At 35.3% G+C, this 19838-nt stretch overlaps 1 protein-coding gene across 8 annotated transcripts in view; it reads left to right on the forward strand.

Moving 5' to 3' along the window:
• The window catches only part of FIP1L1 (factor interacting with PAPOLA and CPSF1), a 71759-nt gene that overhangs the window by 14738 nt on the left and 37183 nt on the right, over positions 1-19838 (forward strand). For 4 of the 8 annotated variants that reach the window (XM_011958756.1, XM_011958755.1, XM_011958757.1 and 1 more), the window contains 2 exons: positions 8000-8109; positions 16684-16791. In XM_011958756.1, the coding sequence (XP_011814146.1) occupies positions 8000-8109; positions 16684-16791 (218 nt within the window). The remainder of the gene's footprint in view (positions 1-7999; positions 8110-16683; positions 16792-19838) is intronic. The other 4 variants (XM_011958762.1, XM_011958761.1, XM_011958760.1 and 1 more) reach the window with 1 other exon arrangement.

The following is a 19838-nucleotide window of genomic DNA, read 5'->3' on the forward strand; positions in this document are numbered from 1 at the left end:
TGAGTTGTAATATGTGTTTGTAGGATAGAAAAGTTAGTGGTAACAGATTAAGCTCTCATTGTAGATAATACTCTAATCTTTATCAACAGAATTGGAGACTTTTTTGTTTTCTTTAAAAAAAATGGTAAGGAAGGTGGCATACTGTTTATCTCTATGATACTGGTAACACTGATATCATTGGTGTAATGCCCTGATAGCTCAAGATATCTTCAAAAATCTTAGACGTTCTCTGAGAGGCTTTAAGAACTCAACAGAATGAGATAAAGCCATTGATTTTAAAAATTGGTACTTGAAGGAGTAGGTTTATGTGAGAGACTTTGAGGTTGATACTACAACTTGTGTATCAAGTCTGGTTTCTGGCTTCTCCATTGCATGGTATGATCATAGACCCAGTCCGAAGAATAATACTATGTTGTCATAGTTCTTTTATGGAAAACTGATTGTGTACTCTTTTTTCTTTACCTTGATAGTTGATTGTTATATTGAATGACACTGAGATGAAGATTGGGAGTGGCTTTTAGATTGGGTTATATACTCAGGGAACTTCAGTGGACTGGAAAGAGACCTCTGCTCCCCTTTTGGGTTTGCAGCCCTGTCCACCAGAATACTGCCTTATGCAGTGTGTGTGCTATGTCTGCAGATAAAGCACTCTACTGTACACAGTTCTATGTAGATAATTTTATTTTTAATTTACATCCTACTTGGCGTATTTGGTTCTTCTTTTGCAAATATTTTGAAAGTGGGTGGTGATGTCTGTTGTATTTTAAAGGGTCATCAGGTTTTTTGGGGTTATATTGTCTATAATGGCATTGAATATATTAAACTTGACTACAATGGGTGGAAAAGTTGTCTTAATGAGCTAGTTCATTAGCAGCAGTGCATTTTATTTTTTTTTAATAGAAATGAGAACTGCCATCATAAACTGTTAGCTTCTGTATACTTTATTTTTTGTAGTAGACTTTTAAAAAGAGAATAAAAAGAAACTCCTAGGGGTCAGTCTCATTGAAGGTAGCCATTATGAATGTGTATTTATATACATACTGTGTACTGAAAAACTTATTTTGAAGTTTCTTTTGGTTATGTGAGAGGAGGTCAGAGTGTTCCATTCTGATTGGATTCTGAATGAAAGATTTGAATTTGATGGGTACAGTCTTCATGGTTTTCTTGCCTTGATAGTGTGTTTAAATACTAATAGTTTGGTAGAAATACTGATTTGGGAAGAGGGTGTGTATTAAGACTGTGTGTGGCAAACATTTTTTCTTTATGTATATTGTGGTCTGTAAGAAATGTTGGAAATAGGGCCGTAATGAGCAGGACGTTGATTTTAAACTAGCCTGCAAACATTTGTGTGGCCAGTAGGAAGCTGTTTGAAAGTTCCTGAGCAGTAGAATGAAGTGCATATGTGGTTTTTAGAAAAGGAACTGGCAGCAGGATGGGCTGTAGAATGAAAGGGATATGAAACAGATAGGGTTATATTGCCATACTATAGGAATGAAATGAACTAGGGCCTGAACTCACGAGGGTGAATGGGCAAAGGAGTGGATTTAAGAATTAAAATTTATTTTCATATCTACTGCAAATAGAATTTTTTCACCCTTAAGTGTGAGACAACCCATCAGCCTCTTTAAGATAACTTTATTTACTTTTCATTAAATAATTTTCAAACCCAGTAACAAGTAGAATAGTACACATGAACCCTTAGGTGCTTATACAGCTTCAACACTTAACGATGTTTTGACATTCTTGAGGTAACAGCCTTTTGTATACTTCAATATGAATAAAGTTTTACTAAAAAGCAAAATAAAGGAAAAAATTTAACAGGTGTAAAAATAAAGCCACTCATTTGCGTGCAAAAACAATTGTGTAATTATTTAATTAGAGTGAGGGGCAAGAGAGAAGTGACTAGTGGGAATAGATAACATGTATGCATGAGAAAACAGTGACTACAACGTTTTCTTAAAATATTTTTTATTCATTTGTGCACACATGCATAGCTCTTTCCCCCCCGCCCCCGACTGTGAATCTATGAGCTTTGTCACCAGTTTTCTGAAATTTTACAGTTATGTGTCTTGGTCTGTTTTCATCCATCGTACCAAGCACTCAGTTGCACCTTCTCGATTTGGAAGCACTTATGCTTCACTTGTGGAACACTTTCTCTTTTACTTTTTTCTCTGCTTTCTGTTCTATTCTAGATAAATATTGGATATCTTCGAATGGTCTTCTAAATTTTTTTTATTGTTTTTCTCTTTTTCATCTTTTCCATTATCTGGGAGAATTTTTTATTCTTAAAATGTTTCCACTTAGTTTTCATTTCTGCTGTTAATTTCCAAGAAAAGTTTTCTTTATTATTTAGTTGTGGCATCTTATTGTTCATGCCTACAGTAATGCAATATCTTTTTCCCCCCTCTTTCAAAGGATATTAATGATAGGCTGTTTTGTTTCTGTTAGATTTTCTTTTCCTGCATAGTCTGTTTTCAACTTGATTATTTTAGTTAGTACTTTTAGCTTCTGTCTTTGACTTTTCTGAGATGTTTGTTGATTGTTGGCCATACACTTATGTAAGGGTGGACTGCTAAAATTGATTGGAAGCTCTGTGCATCTGAATAGAACTTGCTTGACTGCAGGCTTCACTGGAGGGCTGTTTTTTCACATTCCCTGCTGTATTTTTAGGTGTTTTTCTTTTTGTGGTAATCAGATTTGTTTCAAATAAAATATTCCAGTATTCTATCTAGAGGGTATATACTTGGCTAATGCAAATGTTCTGGTAACTGGAGCTTTTAATTTCTGAATTTTTGAGGGGGTCCTGACATGATAATCATTGTCTTTGCTTTCTCATTGCTGACTTAGGATTTAGTTTTCTTTGGTCTGCTCAGTCAGTTACTATTTTTTAATCTAATTTCAAAGTTCTAAATTTTGTTGCCTTCTTAATTTTTTTCCTATGGGTTGAAACAAAATTGTGGTAATTCATTTATGGTTGTCTATTTTTCCTTTTTTTGACTTTTAACATGTAGTAATGTTTTCATAAGTTCTTAAAATTTTTTTATAAATATAATTTAAAATGGCTACATAGTTATTTGGATACACCTTAGTTTACTTAACAAGGGTTTTTTTTTTTTTTTTAAGATATTGTTTGTAAAGTTAAACTTTTATAAATGAAGCTATGATAGGCAGCCAAAGGAAATTTCAAAAATAATTTTAAAACTTAGTACAGTGATAGCATAATTTGGGTGAGTATTTAGCTTCTCAAGGTTGTAGACTTAAGTTTTGTTTGGATTTGTCAGATCTGACGTAAATTTGTTTTCAGAAAATCAGTTACAATGTCTTATGGTCATTTCTTAAGATACTAGGTCATATGAAATTATCTCATTATGTTCTGGTTAGACAAATTTTCAGTCTGTAATCTTGAGTGTAACATCTGAAGACAAACAAATGGAAAATCAAGTTGACTAGAAAGGGTGCTAGAATAGTGAGGATTTTCAGAGTTGTTTAATAGGATGAGGATATTATGAAGAAATTAAGGAAAAAAGAAAAGCTGGGAAACACAGGCAATTTTTGTGTGTTTAAAAATCTGTGCCATTTTCCTAATATCTTCTCTGACCTCACCTCTCTCTTTCTGTTTTAATATCTCTTCCACATCTCTTCTCCAGTCCTTCCTGGTTCCTCCTTCCCAGTTTTTAACTGAGCATTGACTGTGCCAGGAAGTATCTTAGGCTTTGTGGGGAAGGGGAGGTCACCATAATAGACATGGAGCCTATAGTCTGGATATTTATTGTGCTTAATGGGAAAATTTAGGTATTAATTAAATAATCATGCTAAAGATGATATAAACTACATGTTCTATGGAGTTTGAAGAAGTGACATTTAAGTTGATTGCCAAAGTCAGTCAAGTAACAAATATTTATTGAGTATTTATTGCGTGCCAGGTACTGTTTTAGGATGAGACATAATAATAAGGTGATGGAATGTTGTGTGTGTGTGTGTGTGTGTGTGTATGTGTATATCTGTATTAATTTTTTTGATTTCTTATTTATATATCTCAGCATCACAGGGATGAAAAGCACCTCAACAAATCCTATTAGAATAATGAGCACTCATTTTGTGGATATAGATATCACCCTGAGTAGGACTTCATTGGCATAACTATATTTTATGATTTTTTTTTGTCTTGAGACAGAATTTTACTCTTGTTGCCTATGCTGGAGTGCAATGGTGAGATCTTGGCTCACTGCAACCTCCACCTCCTGGGTTCAAGTGATTCTTCTGCCTCAGCCTCCCAAGTAGCTGGGATTACAGGTGTATACCACCACATCTGGATGTTTTTGTATTTTTAGTAGAGACGGGGTTTCACCGTGTTAGCCAGGCTGGTCTCGAACTCCTGACCTCAGGTGATCCACCTGCCTTGGCCTCCTGAAGTGCTGGGATTACAGGTGTGAGCCACTGCACCCTGCCATAACTGTATTTTAGATGTTAACTTTAAGTAGGCCTTTTAAAGGAATTACCTATACAAAATAATCATTGATATAACAGAACTTCAAAGGAAATAAAACATCGGCTTCTTATAATTAGAATTACATGGTGAGAAGAAGATTCAAAAACAAATGTTTCTATGTTGAGACAAAATGAACTACAATTTGAATCTTTTTTTTCCCAAGACAGAGTCTTGCTGTCACCCAATCTAGATAAAGTGCAGTGGCGTGATCTTGACTCACTGCAACCTCCGCCTCGCGGTTTCAAGCAATTCTCCTGCCTCAGCCTTCCGAGTAACTGGATTATAGGTGCCTGCCACCACTCACAGCTAATTTTTTTAGTTTTAGTAGAGACGGGGTTTCACCATGTTGGCCAGGCTGGTCTCAAACTCCTGACCTCGTGATCCATCCGCCTCGGCCTCCTGAAGTGCTGGGATTACAGGCGTGAGCCACCGTGCTCGGCCTACAATTAGAATTGTATGCTTTCTTTTACAGCCTCAAATGGGTATTGCTCATAAAATTAAAAAATCATGCTTTCGTAAACATTAAAGCCATCATAAAATTAGTGGCAATTAATAGCTTCTTTCTTAGTCTCTCTGTATAAATAATCAGTGAACCATTTATTTTCTCCCTGTTGTGCAAAGCCAAATGGTCAATGCAGTTGATTTCAGACTGAGCATTTTTTTAACTAAATTATTGAAGCATACACAGACTTAATACTTTCGGAGAATTATAGGAGTATGAAAGGAAAATTTTGAAATCTGCAGTTTTTACCACCAGAGAGTTCTAAGACATTAAAAGGTATTTTTCTTTTTAACCAATGAAAGAATATTTATGTGCCGAAAAAGATGAGATATTTTTGTTATGGAAGCAAGTGATTGTGCCTCAGACTGGAATCCTTTTGAATTCATGTTTTTTTTTCCCTGTGAAGAGAAACCAGGAAGAAGAAAATCCTGTGACACTAATACATCATCCCAGGTGCTGTCAAAGGATTCCTTTTTTTATGGGAACTTATAAGCAATCACACTGTTGCCGTAATGAGATTTTTTTGGGTGGTTGAGTAACTTTCCTTCATTCCTCTTCTTCTGGTAGACTCAGTAAAGTTAGCTAGAGAGATCAGTGATCACTAGAGAGTGAGCTGTGTGGTAGAGCTTGGATCCAAGTGGTCCAAACACAGTTTTTATTCTTATCCCCTCTCAGGGGAAGGATACTTATGAATGGGGTGGCATGCATCTTCACTGAAGGCAGTGTGTCTGTGCTGTTTTCTTCTCATGCCCAAATTAGGTAGTCTCTATCTGTTGATAAAAAGACTCATAATAAAAATAAAAAATGCAAAAAGGAATTGTTGAAATCTCATTTCTCTGTCACACAAAAGTGAAGTGATAGCTTTCAGTGTAAACCAAACAATCTGTAAATAGTCTGGAATATCTGTGTGACTCTCTTTACAAATGACAAACCTCACAGTACTGCCAACTGTGTTTTCCAGGAAGTTTACTGATGGCAGATTGGAATTTGGCATATATATTGTAAAGGTAAAGTTGACATATTGGGTGTTGATATGTATTAGATAATTTCTATGGTTTTTTTCCTTGAGCAGCTCAGTAGGTGATGGTGCTATTTATTTATATGGGGAAGATTTGTAGAGGATCAGATTAGGGGAAATTAGTAGTTTTGTTTTGGCCATGGTAACTTTGAGATGTCTGTTAGATGTGAAAGAAGTTACATAGAAATTACTGGTGGTCAGGGGAGCAGTTGGGGACAATAGTGTCAACTCTGAATATTCCTTGACATCCCCAGGCGGAACAATGCATTTCTTTTTGTGTTATTATAACATCTTTTATCTCTTATATTTTTTTCATGATATTTATTATATTGCTCTGATTGTTGGTGTGTTTGTTTTTTCCTAAGGTCCACGATCCTGTTGTGTTTCTCTCTATCAGCTTCTGGTACATAATAGATATTCAATAAATGATGAATGAATAATGTTTACATTCTGTCACCAGATCCTGTCAGTTTTACCTGTCAGGTATCTGTCAAGTCCATTTCTTTCTGTTCCCATTGCGTTAGTGCTGATTCTTACCATCTCATTAGAATCAGGGCATTTAAAAAAAATTTTGTTAAGTGGTAGAACTCATTTTCAAATAAACTAAATGTAAAATCCTCATTGTATGAGGCTATCAATTAGGGATTGGTTTGGACACTATTAATAAGAGATCTATCTGACTACAATGGCCTAAGTGTAAAAGAGTTTCTTTTTCTCACACAATGATTAGTTGGGAGGTAGATAGATGATTTTGGAATTGAATTGGTAGTTCAGATATATCAGTCAAAATGTCTTGAGATTCTCTTGGCTTTTACCTCATGGGAAAGGAGAGCGATGCTGAATTTAAGTGGAGCAGGGAATTTAAATAGAATTTAAATAGAACATAAAATATGCTGTGATATTATTTAAGTGTAAGGAAACTTGAATTTAGTTTGTTTAAATTGAATAGTTTGATGATAATTTTAAGATAAAAAGATGAGTATAAAAGCAGAAGAGCATAAAGAAGTCATTTCAGCAGTCTAGAGGAATGTGACTGGGCCACAATTAAAGTCTCTAATAAGAGCAGAAAGGATAGGCAAATCTTGGAGAAATTACGGAGTAAGTAGATAACTGGTTTTGAAATTAATATTAAGAGAGAGAAGGCTGGGCGTGATGGCTCACACCTGTAATCCCAGCACTTTGGGAGGCAGAGGTGGGCAGATCACTTGAGGACAGGAGTTTGAGACCAGCCTGGCCAACATGGTGAAATCCTGTCTCTGCTAAAAATACAAAACTTAGCCAGGCATCGTGGTGCACACCTGTAATCCCAGCTACTTGGGAGGCTGAGGCAAGAGAATCACTTTAACCTGGGAGGTGGAGGCTTCAGTGAGCCGTGATTGCACCACTGTACTCCAGCCTGGGCGACAGAGTGAGGAGAGGTATTAAGACAGGTGATTGACTTCAAGCTTTTAAGCCTACTGAACTGGCAGGATGATGGTACTTTTAATGGTGATGGGCGAAATTGTATGGATGTACAGTAGCAGATTATTCACATTTGTGTTACAGGAAATCACAGTCTGAATAGAAAATGGTCAGAATGGGTAAAATGGTCACCTGTTGTTTTCTTAGAATAAGGGTGGTGAACACAGAATGGGAAAATTCTTCAAGGCCTTTCTTGAATTCGAAACATGAAGTCATAACCAAGTATCTGGGACCTATTTGTGGTGATCTGCGAGAATTTATGAAAGTGCCAAAGAATTACAATTTGTTCTGCTTCTAAGTGTTATTAATGTGAACTTTTTGATAGTTGGAACATTTTGATCCCATGCTCTGTTTGGTGCCTTTCACCTAATACTATTCTAAAATAGGCTATTTTTAATAAATATTCAGCAAAGAAACATTCTTAGTGTTTAACTTCAAATTAAATGTTGTAAACTTATTTTAACATCTAAAGTCCATTATGTTTGAGTTTTCTATTAAATTAAACAAGCTAATAACCTTTTTTTTTAAGGTACAGCAGGGAAGAACTGGAAATTCAGAGAAAGAAACAGCCCTTCCATCTACAAAAGCTGAGTTTACTTCTCCTCCTTCTTTATTCAAGACTGGGCTCCCACCAAGCAGGTTAGTTATGTAGTTGTAACTCAATTATTGTACGACATTGGTATCTTTACATTGTGTTTGTGTTATATTAAGTATAAAAGCTCTGAATGTTCTACCAAAAAACTGGAACATTCTACTTTGTTTTAGTACAAAATGAATTTCTTCACAAGAAACTTCTTGATGTTTTTCCATCTAAAAAGCCTAGGCAAGCAAGAAGTGAAGTGTGGTATATAGTTATGTATATGTATAAAGAAACAATCTTACATTCAGGAGAGGTGGTAACAATAGTATTCGCTGTTTTCTGTGCTCACTATTCTTACATAAAGAATTCTTGGACTTCTAAGTCTAGATCTGTTGGCCTGAAGGTCTTTTGCTAATTTTAGTGAAAGAGGCTATTGAAATTTCAGCTTGGAAAATCTTTAAAATTGGAACCATTTTTTGTTGTGGTTTGGTTTGATATGATAATACCTCATATGTTCCAGAAGGTATCAGATATATAAGAGGCAAACATGCTAAAAAATGTCTTTTTTACTTAAATATGACAAATGGTTACCCTATTATGCCATTACCAGGAAACTGGTAAAGGATAGTAGGCTAAGACTGGTGAAGTTTGAGGTTAGTAGTTTAATCTTGCACTAGATAAGATGACTAAAGTCTGGGCCTGAAACAAATTAATAACCCAAGTATTACTAGTTCTCGGCCAGATCATTTACCTTTTGTGTTACTTGTTTAAATTTATGTTATATAGTTTTCTGTTTTTGTTATTCTGCAGTTTTGTATTGTTATGAGAGATATTTTAGAATAATCTAATGCAGGAAGAGACCTTACAGTGGCATCTAGTCTAGCTCTAAGATAAAGATTCTTGAAGCTTTCAGCCAAAATTAAATATTATAAAGTAATCCAGGATTTTTGTGAATTGTCATAGACCTAATGAAATGTGATTATTTAAACTAAATATAATCTCAAAATGTTTGGTTAAAGAATTTATGATAGCTAAGCTTTTAATATGTAGTAATATTTAATATTTTAATATGTAGTGTTCTTTTGGCTTGTACATTTTTTAAGAGGTTAATTTTCATTCATTGAGTTTATGGTGTTCTGCAATATAGAGTGTTGGTAACAGCTTGGACTCTGGAGTGTCAGATTTCTGGAGTTCAGATGCTGGCTCTGCAGCTTACTAGCTGTGCTATCATTGGGCAAATTCCCTAATCTTCTTATGCCTTGATTTCTTAATCTGTAAAATGTAGTAATAGTACTTCCCTCACAGTGTAGTTATATACATTCAGCGGATTCATTTATGTAAAGTGTTTTAGAACAGTGCCTGGTACCTAGAAAATACTTTAGGTGTTTGCTATTATACTTAAACTATTTAAAAATCAGTAACTTTTCTGTATTTTGCCTTTTTTTTGTTGTTGTTGATTAGCTTTTCAAAATTTGGGCCAGATTACATAGAGCTGTGTGCCATTATAAAGACTTTGGCTTTTCCTATAAATTAAGTAAATGAGGAGTCACTGGCAGATTTTGAGCAGAGCAATGAAATCTTACTTAGATTTTTAAAGTTTCGATTTAGTTGCTTTACTAAAAACAGACTATAGAGTTACTTAGGATGGGTGAAAACAGGGAGGCCAGTTAGGAGGTTGCAGCAATTATCTAGGCAAGAGATAATGGTAACTTAGACGAAGATGATGGTGTGGAGATGCTGAGAAGTCGGATACCAGATATATTTCAGAAGGTAAGCCAATAGCCTATCTCGATGGATTGGATGTAGGTTGTAGAGGAAAAAGCAGTTAAGGGTGAATCCAAGGTTTTCGTTCTGATCAACTGAACCAGAATGATGGTTTTGTCATTTACAGAGATGGAAAAGACCATAAGGAGGAGTGGTTATTGGAGGAAGAAGACCAAGAGTTCAGTGTAGAACATAATAAAAATTAGATGCCTGTTGGACATGCAAGTGGGAAATTTGAGTAGGAAGTTGGCTGTATGGATCCGGAGTAGAAGGGAAGAGTATGGGTTGGAGATAATGAATTTAGGATAATCAGTGTTTACATATTATTTAAATGAAACTACAAAATGGAATAAAGAGGTAAGTATTGATGGAGAAGTGGTAAGAGACAGCCTTGGGGCACTCCCTTGTATGTCAGGAAAATAAGGATTAACTAGTAAGAGGAGACCAATAAGGAGGAATGATGAATGAAGTAGGAAAAAAACCCACTGTATATCTTGAAAACAATGTGTTTCAAGAAGGAGAAAAGTCAGCTGTCAAATATTAAATCCAATTGATCGGTAAAGAAAATGAAGACTAAGAATGACCATTGGATTTTATTCATGGTCTTTGGTGATCCTGACCAGGATCGTTTTCATTTGTATAAAATGAAGTTAAAAGACTTTGTAATGGATTCAAGAAAGAGTGAGAGGAAAAGAATTAGAAAGAAAATATGGGCCCTTTTTGGAAGACTATTTTCTTTCTGTGGGGGCCAGAGAAATGGGACAGTATCTGGAGGGAAATGTGGGATCAGGAGAAGTTTTTTTTCAAAACAAAAAAAAAATCCAGCATATTGGCTGGGCACTGTGGCTCATGCCTATAATCTGAGCACTTTTGGGAGGCCGAGATGGGCAGATCTGTTGAGGTCAGGAGTTTGATACCAGCCAGGCCAACGTGGCGAAACACCATCTCTACTAAAAATATAAAAATACAAAAATTGCAACGCACACCTGTAGTTCAAGCTACTCAGGAGGCTGAGGCAGGAGAGTCACTTGAACCGAGGAGGTAGAGGTTGCAGTGAGCCAAGATCGCGCCACTGCACTCCAGTCTTGGCGACAGAGTGAGCCACTGTCTAAAAAATAATAATACTTACAGCATTTTGTATACTTACGGGAATGAGTTACTGCAGGAGAAATTGATGATGTAAGACAGGGAAGTTGTAGAGCAATGTCGTTTAATAAAGCCAAAGGAATGAGATGTAATATGCAAGTGGAGGAGTTGCCCTTAAGTAGAAGCATGGACCGTTCATTCATAAGAACAGGAGGGAAGGCAGGATACAGGGCACCAGTGCAGATGGGTAGGTGGATAATGGAATGGGAATAATTGAAAGTTCTTTTCTGTTTGCTTTCATTTTTCACGGCAAAATAATATGCAGACTTATCTGGTGAGAGTGAGGCTGTTGGAAATAAGAGACCATTGGAAGGTAGCATTGAGTGAGAAGAAAAGAGGTCTGAAATAGGTTTTTGGAGCTCTGTGAATAAACTAGGTGAAAGGAGTAGCTGGGCAGCTGGAGTGAAGTGTGGGGTCAAGAGAAGCCTTTTTTTCAAGATGAGAGAATTACAGTATTTTTATATGCTGATGGGAATGAGTTAGAGTAAAAAAATGATGACACAGGGAGAGAAACTGTACAGTACTACTTCCTTATCTGGGTTTCGCTTTCCTTGGTTTCAGTTACCTGTAGTATGTTACAATAAGCTATTTTGAGAGAGGCCACGTTCATATAACTTTTATTATAGTAGATTGTTTTTAGATTGGTGCAAAAGTAATTGCGGTTTTGGACCGTGAAATTTAAATCATAACTAGGCTCAAACACATCTTTATTAATCAAAATAGAAACTATTACAATCATATTTTTGGCCAATGAGAAATAAGTTTCTTTATTCCTGTAGTGTAAAAATCCGTGCTTTGGGATTTGACAAACTCTTGGAAAGCATTTTCTGTATCCCGCTGATTGTGGAAGCGTTTTCCCTGCGAAAAGATGCTGTTGAGTTGCTTGAAGAAGTGGTAGTTGGTTGGCAGGAGGTCAGATGAATATGGTGCATGAGGCAAAACTTTGTTGTCCAATTCATTCAACTTTTGAAGCATTGGTTGTGCGACATGTGGTCGGGCATTGTTGTGGAGAATTGGGCTCTTTCTGTTGACCAATGCCAGCTGCAGGCATTGCAGCTGAGCTGCATCTCATCGATTTGCTGAGCATACTTCTTAGATGAAGTGGTTGTGCCGGTATTCAGAAAGCTGTAGTGGATTAGACTGTCAGCAGACCACCAAACAGTGACCATGATTCTTTTCTGGTGCAAGTTTGGCTTTGGGAAGTGCTTTGGAGCTGCTTCTCTGTCCAACCACTGAACTGGTCATCTCCAGTCATTGTATAAAATCCACTTTTCATCGCACATCACAATCCGATAGAGAAATGGTTCATCGTTGTTGCGTAGAGTAAGACAACACTTCATGAGGATGATTTTTTTGATTTTCGGTCAGCTTATGAGGCACCCACTTACTGAGCTTTTTCAGCTTTCTGATTTGCTTAAAATGCCAAAGGACCACAGAATGGTTGTTGAGTTCTTTGACAGCTTCTTATGTAGTTGTAAGAGGATCAGCTTCGATGATTGTTCTCAGTTGGTCGTTGTCAACTTCCGATGGCCAGCCAAGGTTCTCGTCTCCTTTGTAAAACTTGTGGAACTACCACTGCACTGTATGTTCATTAGCAATTCCTGGGCCAAGTGTGTTGTTGATGTTGCGAGTTGTCTCTGCTGCTTTATGACCCATTTTGAACTTGAATAAGAAAGTTACTCGAATTTGCTTTTTGTCTAACATCATTTCCATAGTCTAAACATAAAATAAACAGCAAGCAATGTCATTAGCAGAAAAACAAATAAATAAATAAAGTGAGAAATGCCCATTAAAGTGATGTGTAACATAACCACTTATTTAAGAATGTATTCCAGTATCAAACTGCAGATCCCAACAGTTCAAAAACCGCAATTACTTTTTCACTCACCTAATATAATTGTTCTCTTTTATTATTGTTGTTAATTTCTTACTGTGTTTAATTATAAATTAAATTTTATAGGCGTGTATTTATAGAAAAAACATTGTACATATTGGGTTCAGTACCATCTTCAGTTTCAGGTATCCACTGGAGGTCTTAGGATATATCCTCCACTGAGGGTCTTAGAATATATCCCCCAAGAATAAGGGGGGGACTGCTGTATATTTTCAACTTTTCTCGAGATTAATGGCCATGGGTTTAAAATGAGACAAGTCAGCTGCTTTTTGAATGTTTCTGTTGCTCCTTTCAGGTATATGAGTGTTTATACAGATTAGCTAGAGTTGGATTTAACAGAAGTTGATGTATCAGGCAATTATAAAAAAGGAATAAAGGAGACAGGTACATGAGCGTTTACTTGAGAGAGTTATTGTAATGATGGGCCACTGGCTAAGAAGAGATGGAGGGCAAATATGGGTAAGGGACAGCTGAAAGGAGGTAAAGAAAGGATGGAAAAATTAGCAGGGCTTTCACTAGTAAACCAAAAATGAATAATTACCATTGCTACCCATAGAAGTTACCTACGTTGTCCATACTGTCACTTTTGTACGTAAAGGCCAGCAGCCACAACTCATTAGGGAAGTTTGTTTTCTGGACTCCATTTGATAAAAAGGATACTTTTCAGTCATTGTGAAATATTTCCCATAACAATATTTGTTTTTGTTTTATTCATTATATTTATGGAGATTGGATAGACATCTTTGAAAGTAAAATTGTATTGACTTTAGGGAGAAAACAGTAAATGTTATTCATTAAGACATAATACAGGACGCACAGTAGATGTTTAAGACTAACGAGCTGTACTACTGACCTAAGCACTGTATTTCCATTGTTGAAAATCTTAGATTGCCTTTTTAGTGTATAGATGAGTATTGATATGCTTGCACAGAACTTTTAAAAATATTTTTTCATGCTTTATCAATAGAAATGCTGGGTTTCCAACTTTTTGTACTACCCAGCAAATTGGCATTGTTAAGTAAAATTTTATATTTAACATGTCGGAATGCTTTGCTTAATCTTTAGAAGTTTTCATCTTAACTTTTTGTGAAATACATACATACAGAAAAGTGGCGTATCAGGAATGCACATCTTGGTTAAATTTTTACAAACTAAACATACTTTTATAAATCAGGATGTAGACAGATACGTTTTCATTACCCCCAAAAGTCCCCATTATGCCTCCTTCATGTGTTGTTGTCATTTAAAAAAAAGTTTTACTTTGACAAAAATTTAAACTTACAAAGAATTGCAAAAAAAGTACAAATAACTTCCATATACTGTTATCCAGATTTTCCAGTTAATAACATTTTGTCATATTTGCATCATAATTTCTCAAAAACATTGTTCTTACTGAGCCATTTGAATGTTAATTGTAGGCATCGTGCCCCTTTACTCTTAATTACTTAAGCATGTATTTCCTCAGAACCAGGACATTCTGTTAGATAAGCATATGGCACAGTTATCAAAGGCAGAAAATCTAATAGTGAATCAGTACTTTCATCTAATTGCAGGCTATAAATTTTGCAAGTTATCCCAATATGCTCTATGGCAATCTTTCTTCCTGGATTTAGGACTTAATCCAGTTTCTCGCATTAAATTTAACTATTTTATCTTTTTGTTTTTCTTAAATCTGGATCAGCTTCTTAGCTTTTCTTTGTATTTCTTAACACTGAATTTTAAAAGAGTACAATCTAGTTGTTGAGTAGATTGTTCTTGGGTTTACCTGATATTTTCTCATGATTAGATTCAGGTTTTGCTTTTTGGGCAGGAATACTATGTAAGTGATGAAGTACTCTTCTCAGTGTATTGGCTTGGAGATACATGATGTCAGTTTGTCATGTTATTTTATTAGTAATGATAATTGTAATGACTTCGTTGTGGTGGTGTCCTTTGGGTTTCTGCACTGCAAAGTTACTATTTTTTCCTTTGTATTTAATAAGTAATTTGTGGAAAGACTAAACCTGTTCCTCTTCAAACTTTTTAGGGATTTTAGCTCCAGTGATAATTTTTTCTTTAGTCAGTTATTACTGTAATAGCTGCAAAATAGTGATTATGTACCTCTTATTTCTCTTAACATTTATTAGTTGGCATTCTACTTCAAAAATGAGCTTTCCCACTCCACCACTTATCACTTAGACTCATAAATTCTTATTTTATGTGTGAGAAAGTATGTATGTGTGGCTTACAAATATAGCTTATTTGTATACATGGTGTTTAAACCATATGTATGATTTATATATACTGAAATTCATTTTGATGTTCAAATTGTTCCTCTTCAAAGTTGCTCCGTGACCTTTTGATATGTCTCCATCTTTTTTTTTTAAAGGTTGTTTTTATAGTTTGGCAATACCAGGATGTTCCAGGCTTATCTTGTAGTTTCCCTGTTTCTTCCTTAGAAGCAGCCATTTTCAAAGGCACTCTGATTCCTTTTAGTGGGGAATGGTAATTAAAAAACAAGTTCAGGGTGCTAGCTGTGCCCATTATACTAGGGCATCCTTATTTCCAGGCCTTTTCAGCACTCAGAGCTAGGAAAGAATTAGCATTTTCAAGATGCAATTGCCATGTGTGTTTTTTAAAATACATTTTAGTCATGAAATCATCATGTTTCTTTTACTTCCATTTGAATGTCACCGGATTCTTATTCCTATTTCCCTTTCCCTATTCCATGCAGCATCTCTCTTTTTTTTTTTTTTCCCCACAAAGAACCTGGCTCCCAGAATCTTTAAATACACATATAACAGATTCAGAACTTTTACTGTTATAAGAAAACCTATTCAGTAGAGTTTAGGATTTGTTTAAAGTTTTTTCTTTGTCTCTTTTTAAGCTAAGGGTATATAGTTCAAATATTGGGTTCAGAAGTTTCCTACAGAGTTGTTTTATTAATAATTTAAAATATATAATTTGGTTCACTGTGTCTGTCTGTATGCAGTTTTAGCATTTGTTTTTCCTTCCACATTCACTGATTTATTTTTTGCATACGTTAAAACATCTGACAGTTCCAAAGGCAAGAGTATCCAAAGATATATAGAAACTTGTCACACCTTTCTTTGTTTCTTTTATTCCTGTCAGAACAGATTTCATTTAGTTTCTGGTTTATTTTTCCTGTGTTTCTTTTAACATAAACAAGCAGATGCATAAACATGTATATATGTTCTGTTGCTTTGAAAGAGCATCTTATTAGTTCTGTAAAGTATTGGCAATAGTGCACATACCTGAATTTTTTATGAAGTATGTCAACAGGGATAAAATTAACTTTTTTGGGAACTTTACTTTGAAAGAGTTATTTTGAAATGGATTTTTTATAAAGTAGTATAGGTTTTTATGAAACACATCAGAGTGTTGCTGTTAACTGGTCGCACTAACAATACTTATATTCATTGTTGAAGAATATAGGGAAAGAAATACCAAAATTTGAATAAGATTTTGTAAAACTGCAAAAATTAATGTTAAGAATTCATAGAGGCACAGAAATGTATTTTTTAAATAATGTATTATAACCTGATGTAAATCCTTAGTTCTTTTCTCATTTCTGCATTGACATCATACTATGTTGAAGAATATTTCTAAAAATATTCTAGAGTTAATAAAGTGTTGATAGCACATCTATATTTAAATACTTAGTACCATTAGTACCACAGCAAGTAGTTTATATGACTTGAGAATGATACTGTAGGAACATACTAAAAGACTTTAGAAAAAGCATGTCAAGAAAAAAAAAAAAAAACAGAACAAGGGGGGTCAGAGACAACAATATGTAAGAAAAAACATAGAAAATTTATCTCACCAGAAACAGCACCTCTTCTCAGTCTCAGACAAGTACTGCCTCCAGAAAAGCCAATTCAAGCGTTGGGAAGTGGCAGGATCGATATGGGAGGGCCGAATCACCTGATCTAAGGTAAGGCTATTTTTAAACATTGGATACTCCCTGATGTTTAGATCATCAATGTTGTTTTGCCTTAATAGTAAGATAATAAATTTTGACTGTACCATATTTTTACCCTCCAAATTATGCTTTTTCAGTGTACAGTTGTAGGTTTTTTAGTTATCTTATAAATCAAGACCCAGCACTTGTCTTGCCACCCATCTTTGTGGCCGTTTATAATATTTAATGAATTGCATTGAACCATGCTAATGGATGCTCAGTAATTTTTTTTTCCTCCTCCTTGCTGCAGGTTAATCCTTTCTCAGACCACATCCCATTTTAAAAAAAATTCCCAGGTGCTTTTCACTACTTATCGAATAAAACCTAACATTCTGAGCCAGTATTTACATTCGGACCCGTAAAATTTGACTCTATTGAATCTTTCCAATCTTATACCCTACTATAGTGCAAAAACCTGTGGTATCATTAAGTGCACATAGCAGCTGCCCTGGAATATGCTGTTTCCTTTATTGTTGTTATGCTTTTGTTAATGATCTACCCTCCATTGAATTTTGGTTTGTGTTCTGAATCTTAAATTTACAAAACATACAACCTTGAATGGATATTATAATTTCTCCGAGCCTGAAAATTGAAATAATAACTTCATCTTTAAGGGATGCAATGAGAAGCAACTATGTTCCAATATGAAAGTACATTACCTACAGTGATCAATCGGAGAGATTGCTTTCATAACCTGACTTCAAAATACAGACCAGAATACTTCCCTAATTTATCATTTGAGGTTTTAAATAATTATGGTATACAAGGGGTAATTTTATTTTTGTTTTGCTTTTGTTAGAGAATTTTAAGCAGTTTACCTGGTTAGCTCAATGCTATATAAATATATTTACAATTGTTTTAATTTAAAAACTTAAAAAATACAAATGTAAATTGTGATCAAATACCTTTGATCATAGCACCTAAAAGAAAAGGGAGGAAACACTATCAAAATTTGATTTTCTTACGTTTCGTTTTCTATAAAGTCCTAATTATATATTCCACATGAGTTGTAAGTATTTCGTATTAGGAAAGAAGCTTAGTCATTCTTAAAAGTGGATATACATCTCAAAGTAAGAATATCTACATTGTAAGTCTAGTAACTAATGTAGATAAAAATGTATTACCTGCATTCTTAGAATAGTGTCAGTTGCATTTGTTGCTTTAGTAGGTTGAGGAAAGTTTTCATCTTATTATTTTGAAAGTACTCATTGATTTTTTTTATCTATGTGTTATGTAATACTGATTTATCTTTATCTTTGAACACTAAAATTCTACTTGAAAAACCAATGGAAATTTCAAGAGTTATTTTAAATAAAGTTTAGATCTGACAAGTGTAGAATGAAGTATATGAGTCTTTTCACATTCAACATCTCCGTGGAACCTAAAAGTTCATAATCGTACTAATACAATTTCCGTATAACAACTAACTCGATTATTGCATAGAGAAACACTTGGATTTATATTTAACCTGGCAGTGTGGACGGCCTATTTACTGAACCTAAAAGGGCCAGACAACAAGATCTTATAAACTTATCATGCTATTGATAAAGAAACTTAAACTTACAACTGTTTTATTGCATAAGTATTGGACTTGGATTTTAGGTTTAGTTTTGTTAGTAACTACCTGTGTGAATTAAGGAAGGTTTCCTAACATGCCTATGCCTCCATTACCACAATTGTAACATAGTGAAGTTAGACGGTGTAATTTGGAAAGCCTCTTCAAACCTGAAATTCTTTATTTTTTGACTAGTCCCTGGTTTACAAGGGAAACTAGTCCTTGGTTTACAATGGAAAAAGAGATTTGAGAAATTAGAGAATTTGCCCAAATTCACAGCTAGTTAAGAGGCAAAACCAGAACTAGAATACCTGCTTTTCTGGCTTGTAGTACTGATAGTTCAGGCAAGTCCACTTTCATAGACAAAGGCATAGAAATGCTTAAAATAGGCCAGGCATGGTGGCTCACGCATGTAATTCCAGCACTTTGGGAGACCGAGGCAGGTGGATCACTTGAGGTCAGGAGTTCAGGACCAGCCTGTCCAACATGGTGAAACTCTGTCTCTACTAAAAATACAAAAACTAGCCAGGCGTGGTAGTGGGCACCTGTAATCCCAGATACTCAGGAGGTTGAGGTGGGATAATCACTTGAACCCAGGAGGTGGAGGTTGCGTGAGCCGAGATCACGCCCCTGCACACCAGCCTGGATGACAGAGTGAGACCCTGTCTCAAAAAAGAAAAAAAAGGAATACTTAAAATATGTTACTTTCAATGTAATTTTAAACTTTATTTTTGTTTCTTTGGCTTTGTTGTTTTAACATCTGAAATTCCTTTTATATCAGCTATTTGACTTAGAATGTTTTCTTTTAAATTGTTTTACTTTAGATACAATACTTTATTTTTGGACATCAGATGGCTAATTTATAGCGAAAATATTGGTTCCCATACCTGAAAGAGATACATCTCAGTGCTTTATCTTTAACAACTCCATCTATACCTACTTCTCTCTAAAAAAGATGCTTTGGAAACAAAAAAAACTCCTCACTTTGACTTCGTAATTAGTCTCAAGGAATATATGTGGAAGGAAATTTGAGGCTGTATTTTCATTATGTGTTTTGTGCTTTAGAAAATTCCAAAAATAGGCTGGGTGTGGTGGCTTATGCCTGTAATCCCAGCATTTTGGGAGGCCAAGGCAGGTGGATCACCTGAGGTCGGGAGTTGGAGACCAGCCTGACCAACATGGAGAAACCTCGTCTCTACTAAAAATACAAAAATTAACTGGGCCTGGTGGCACTTGCCTGTAATCCCAGCTACTCGAGAGGCTGAGCCAGGAGAATCACTTGAACCTGGGAGGCAGAGGTTGCAGTGAGCCGAGACTGCGCCATTGCACTCCAGCCTGGGCAACAAGAGTGAAACTCTGTCTCGAAAAGAAAATTCCAAAAACAGATAACCTGGATAAACCTACTTTTTCTGTTTTGAAACACACACACGCACCCACACACGCGCGTGCTCTCTCTCTCTCTGTC

Source organism: Colobus angolensis, unplaced genomic scaffold, assembly GCF_000951035.1.
Source record: "Colobus angolensis palliatus isolate OR3802 unplaced genomic scaffold, Cang.pa_1.0 Scaffold473, whole genome shotgun sequence".
NCBI lineage: Eukaryota > Metazoa > Chordata > Mammalia > Primates > Cercopithecidae > Colobus > Colobus angolensis.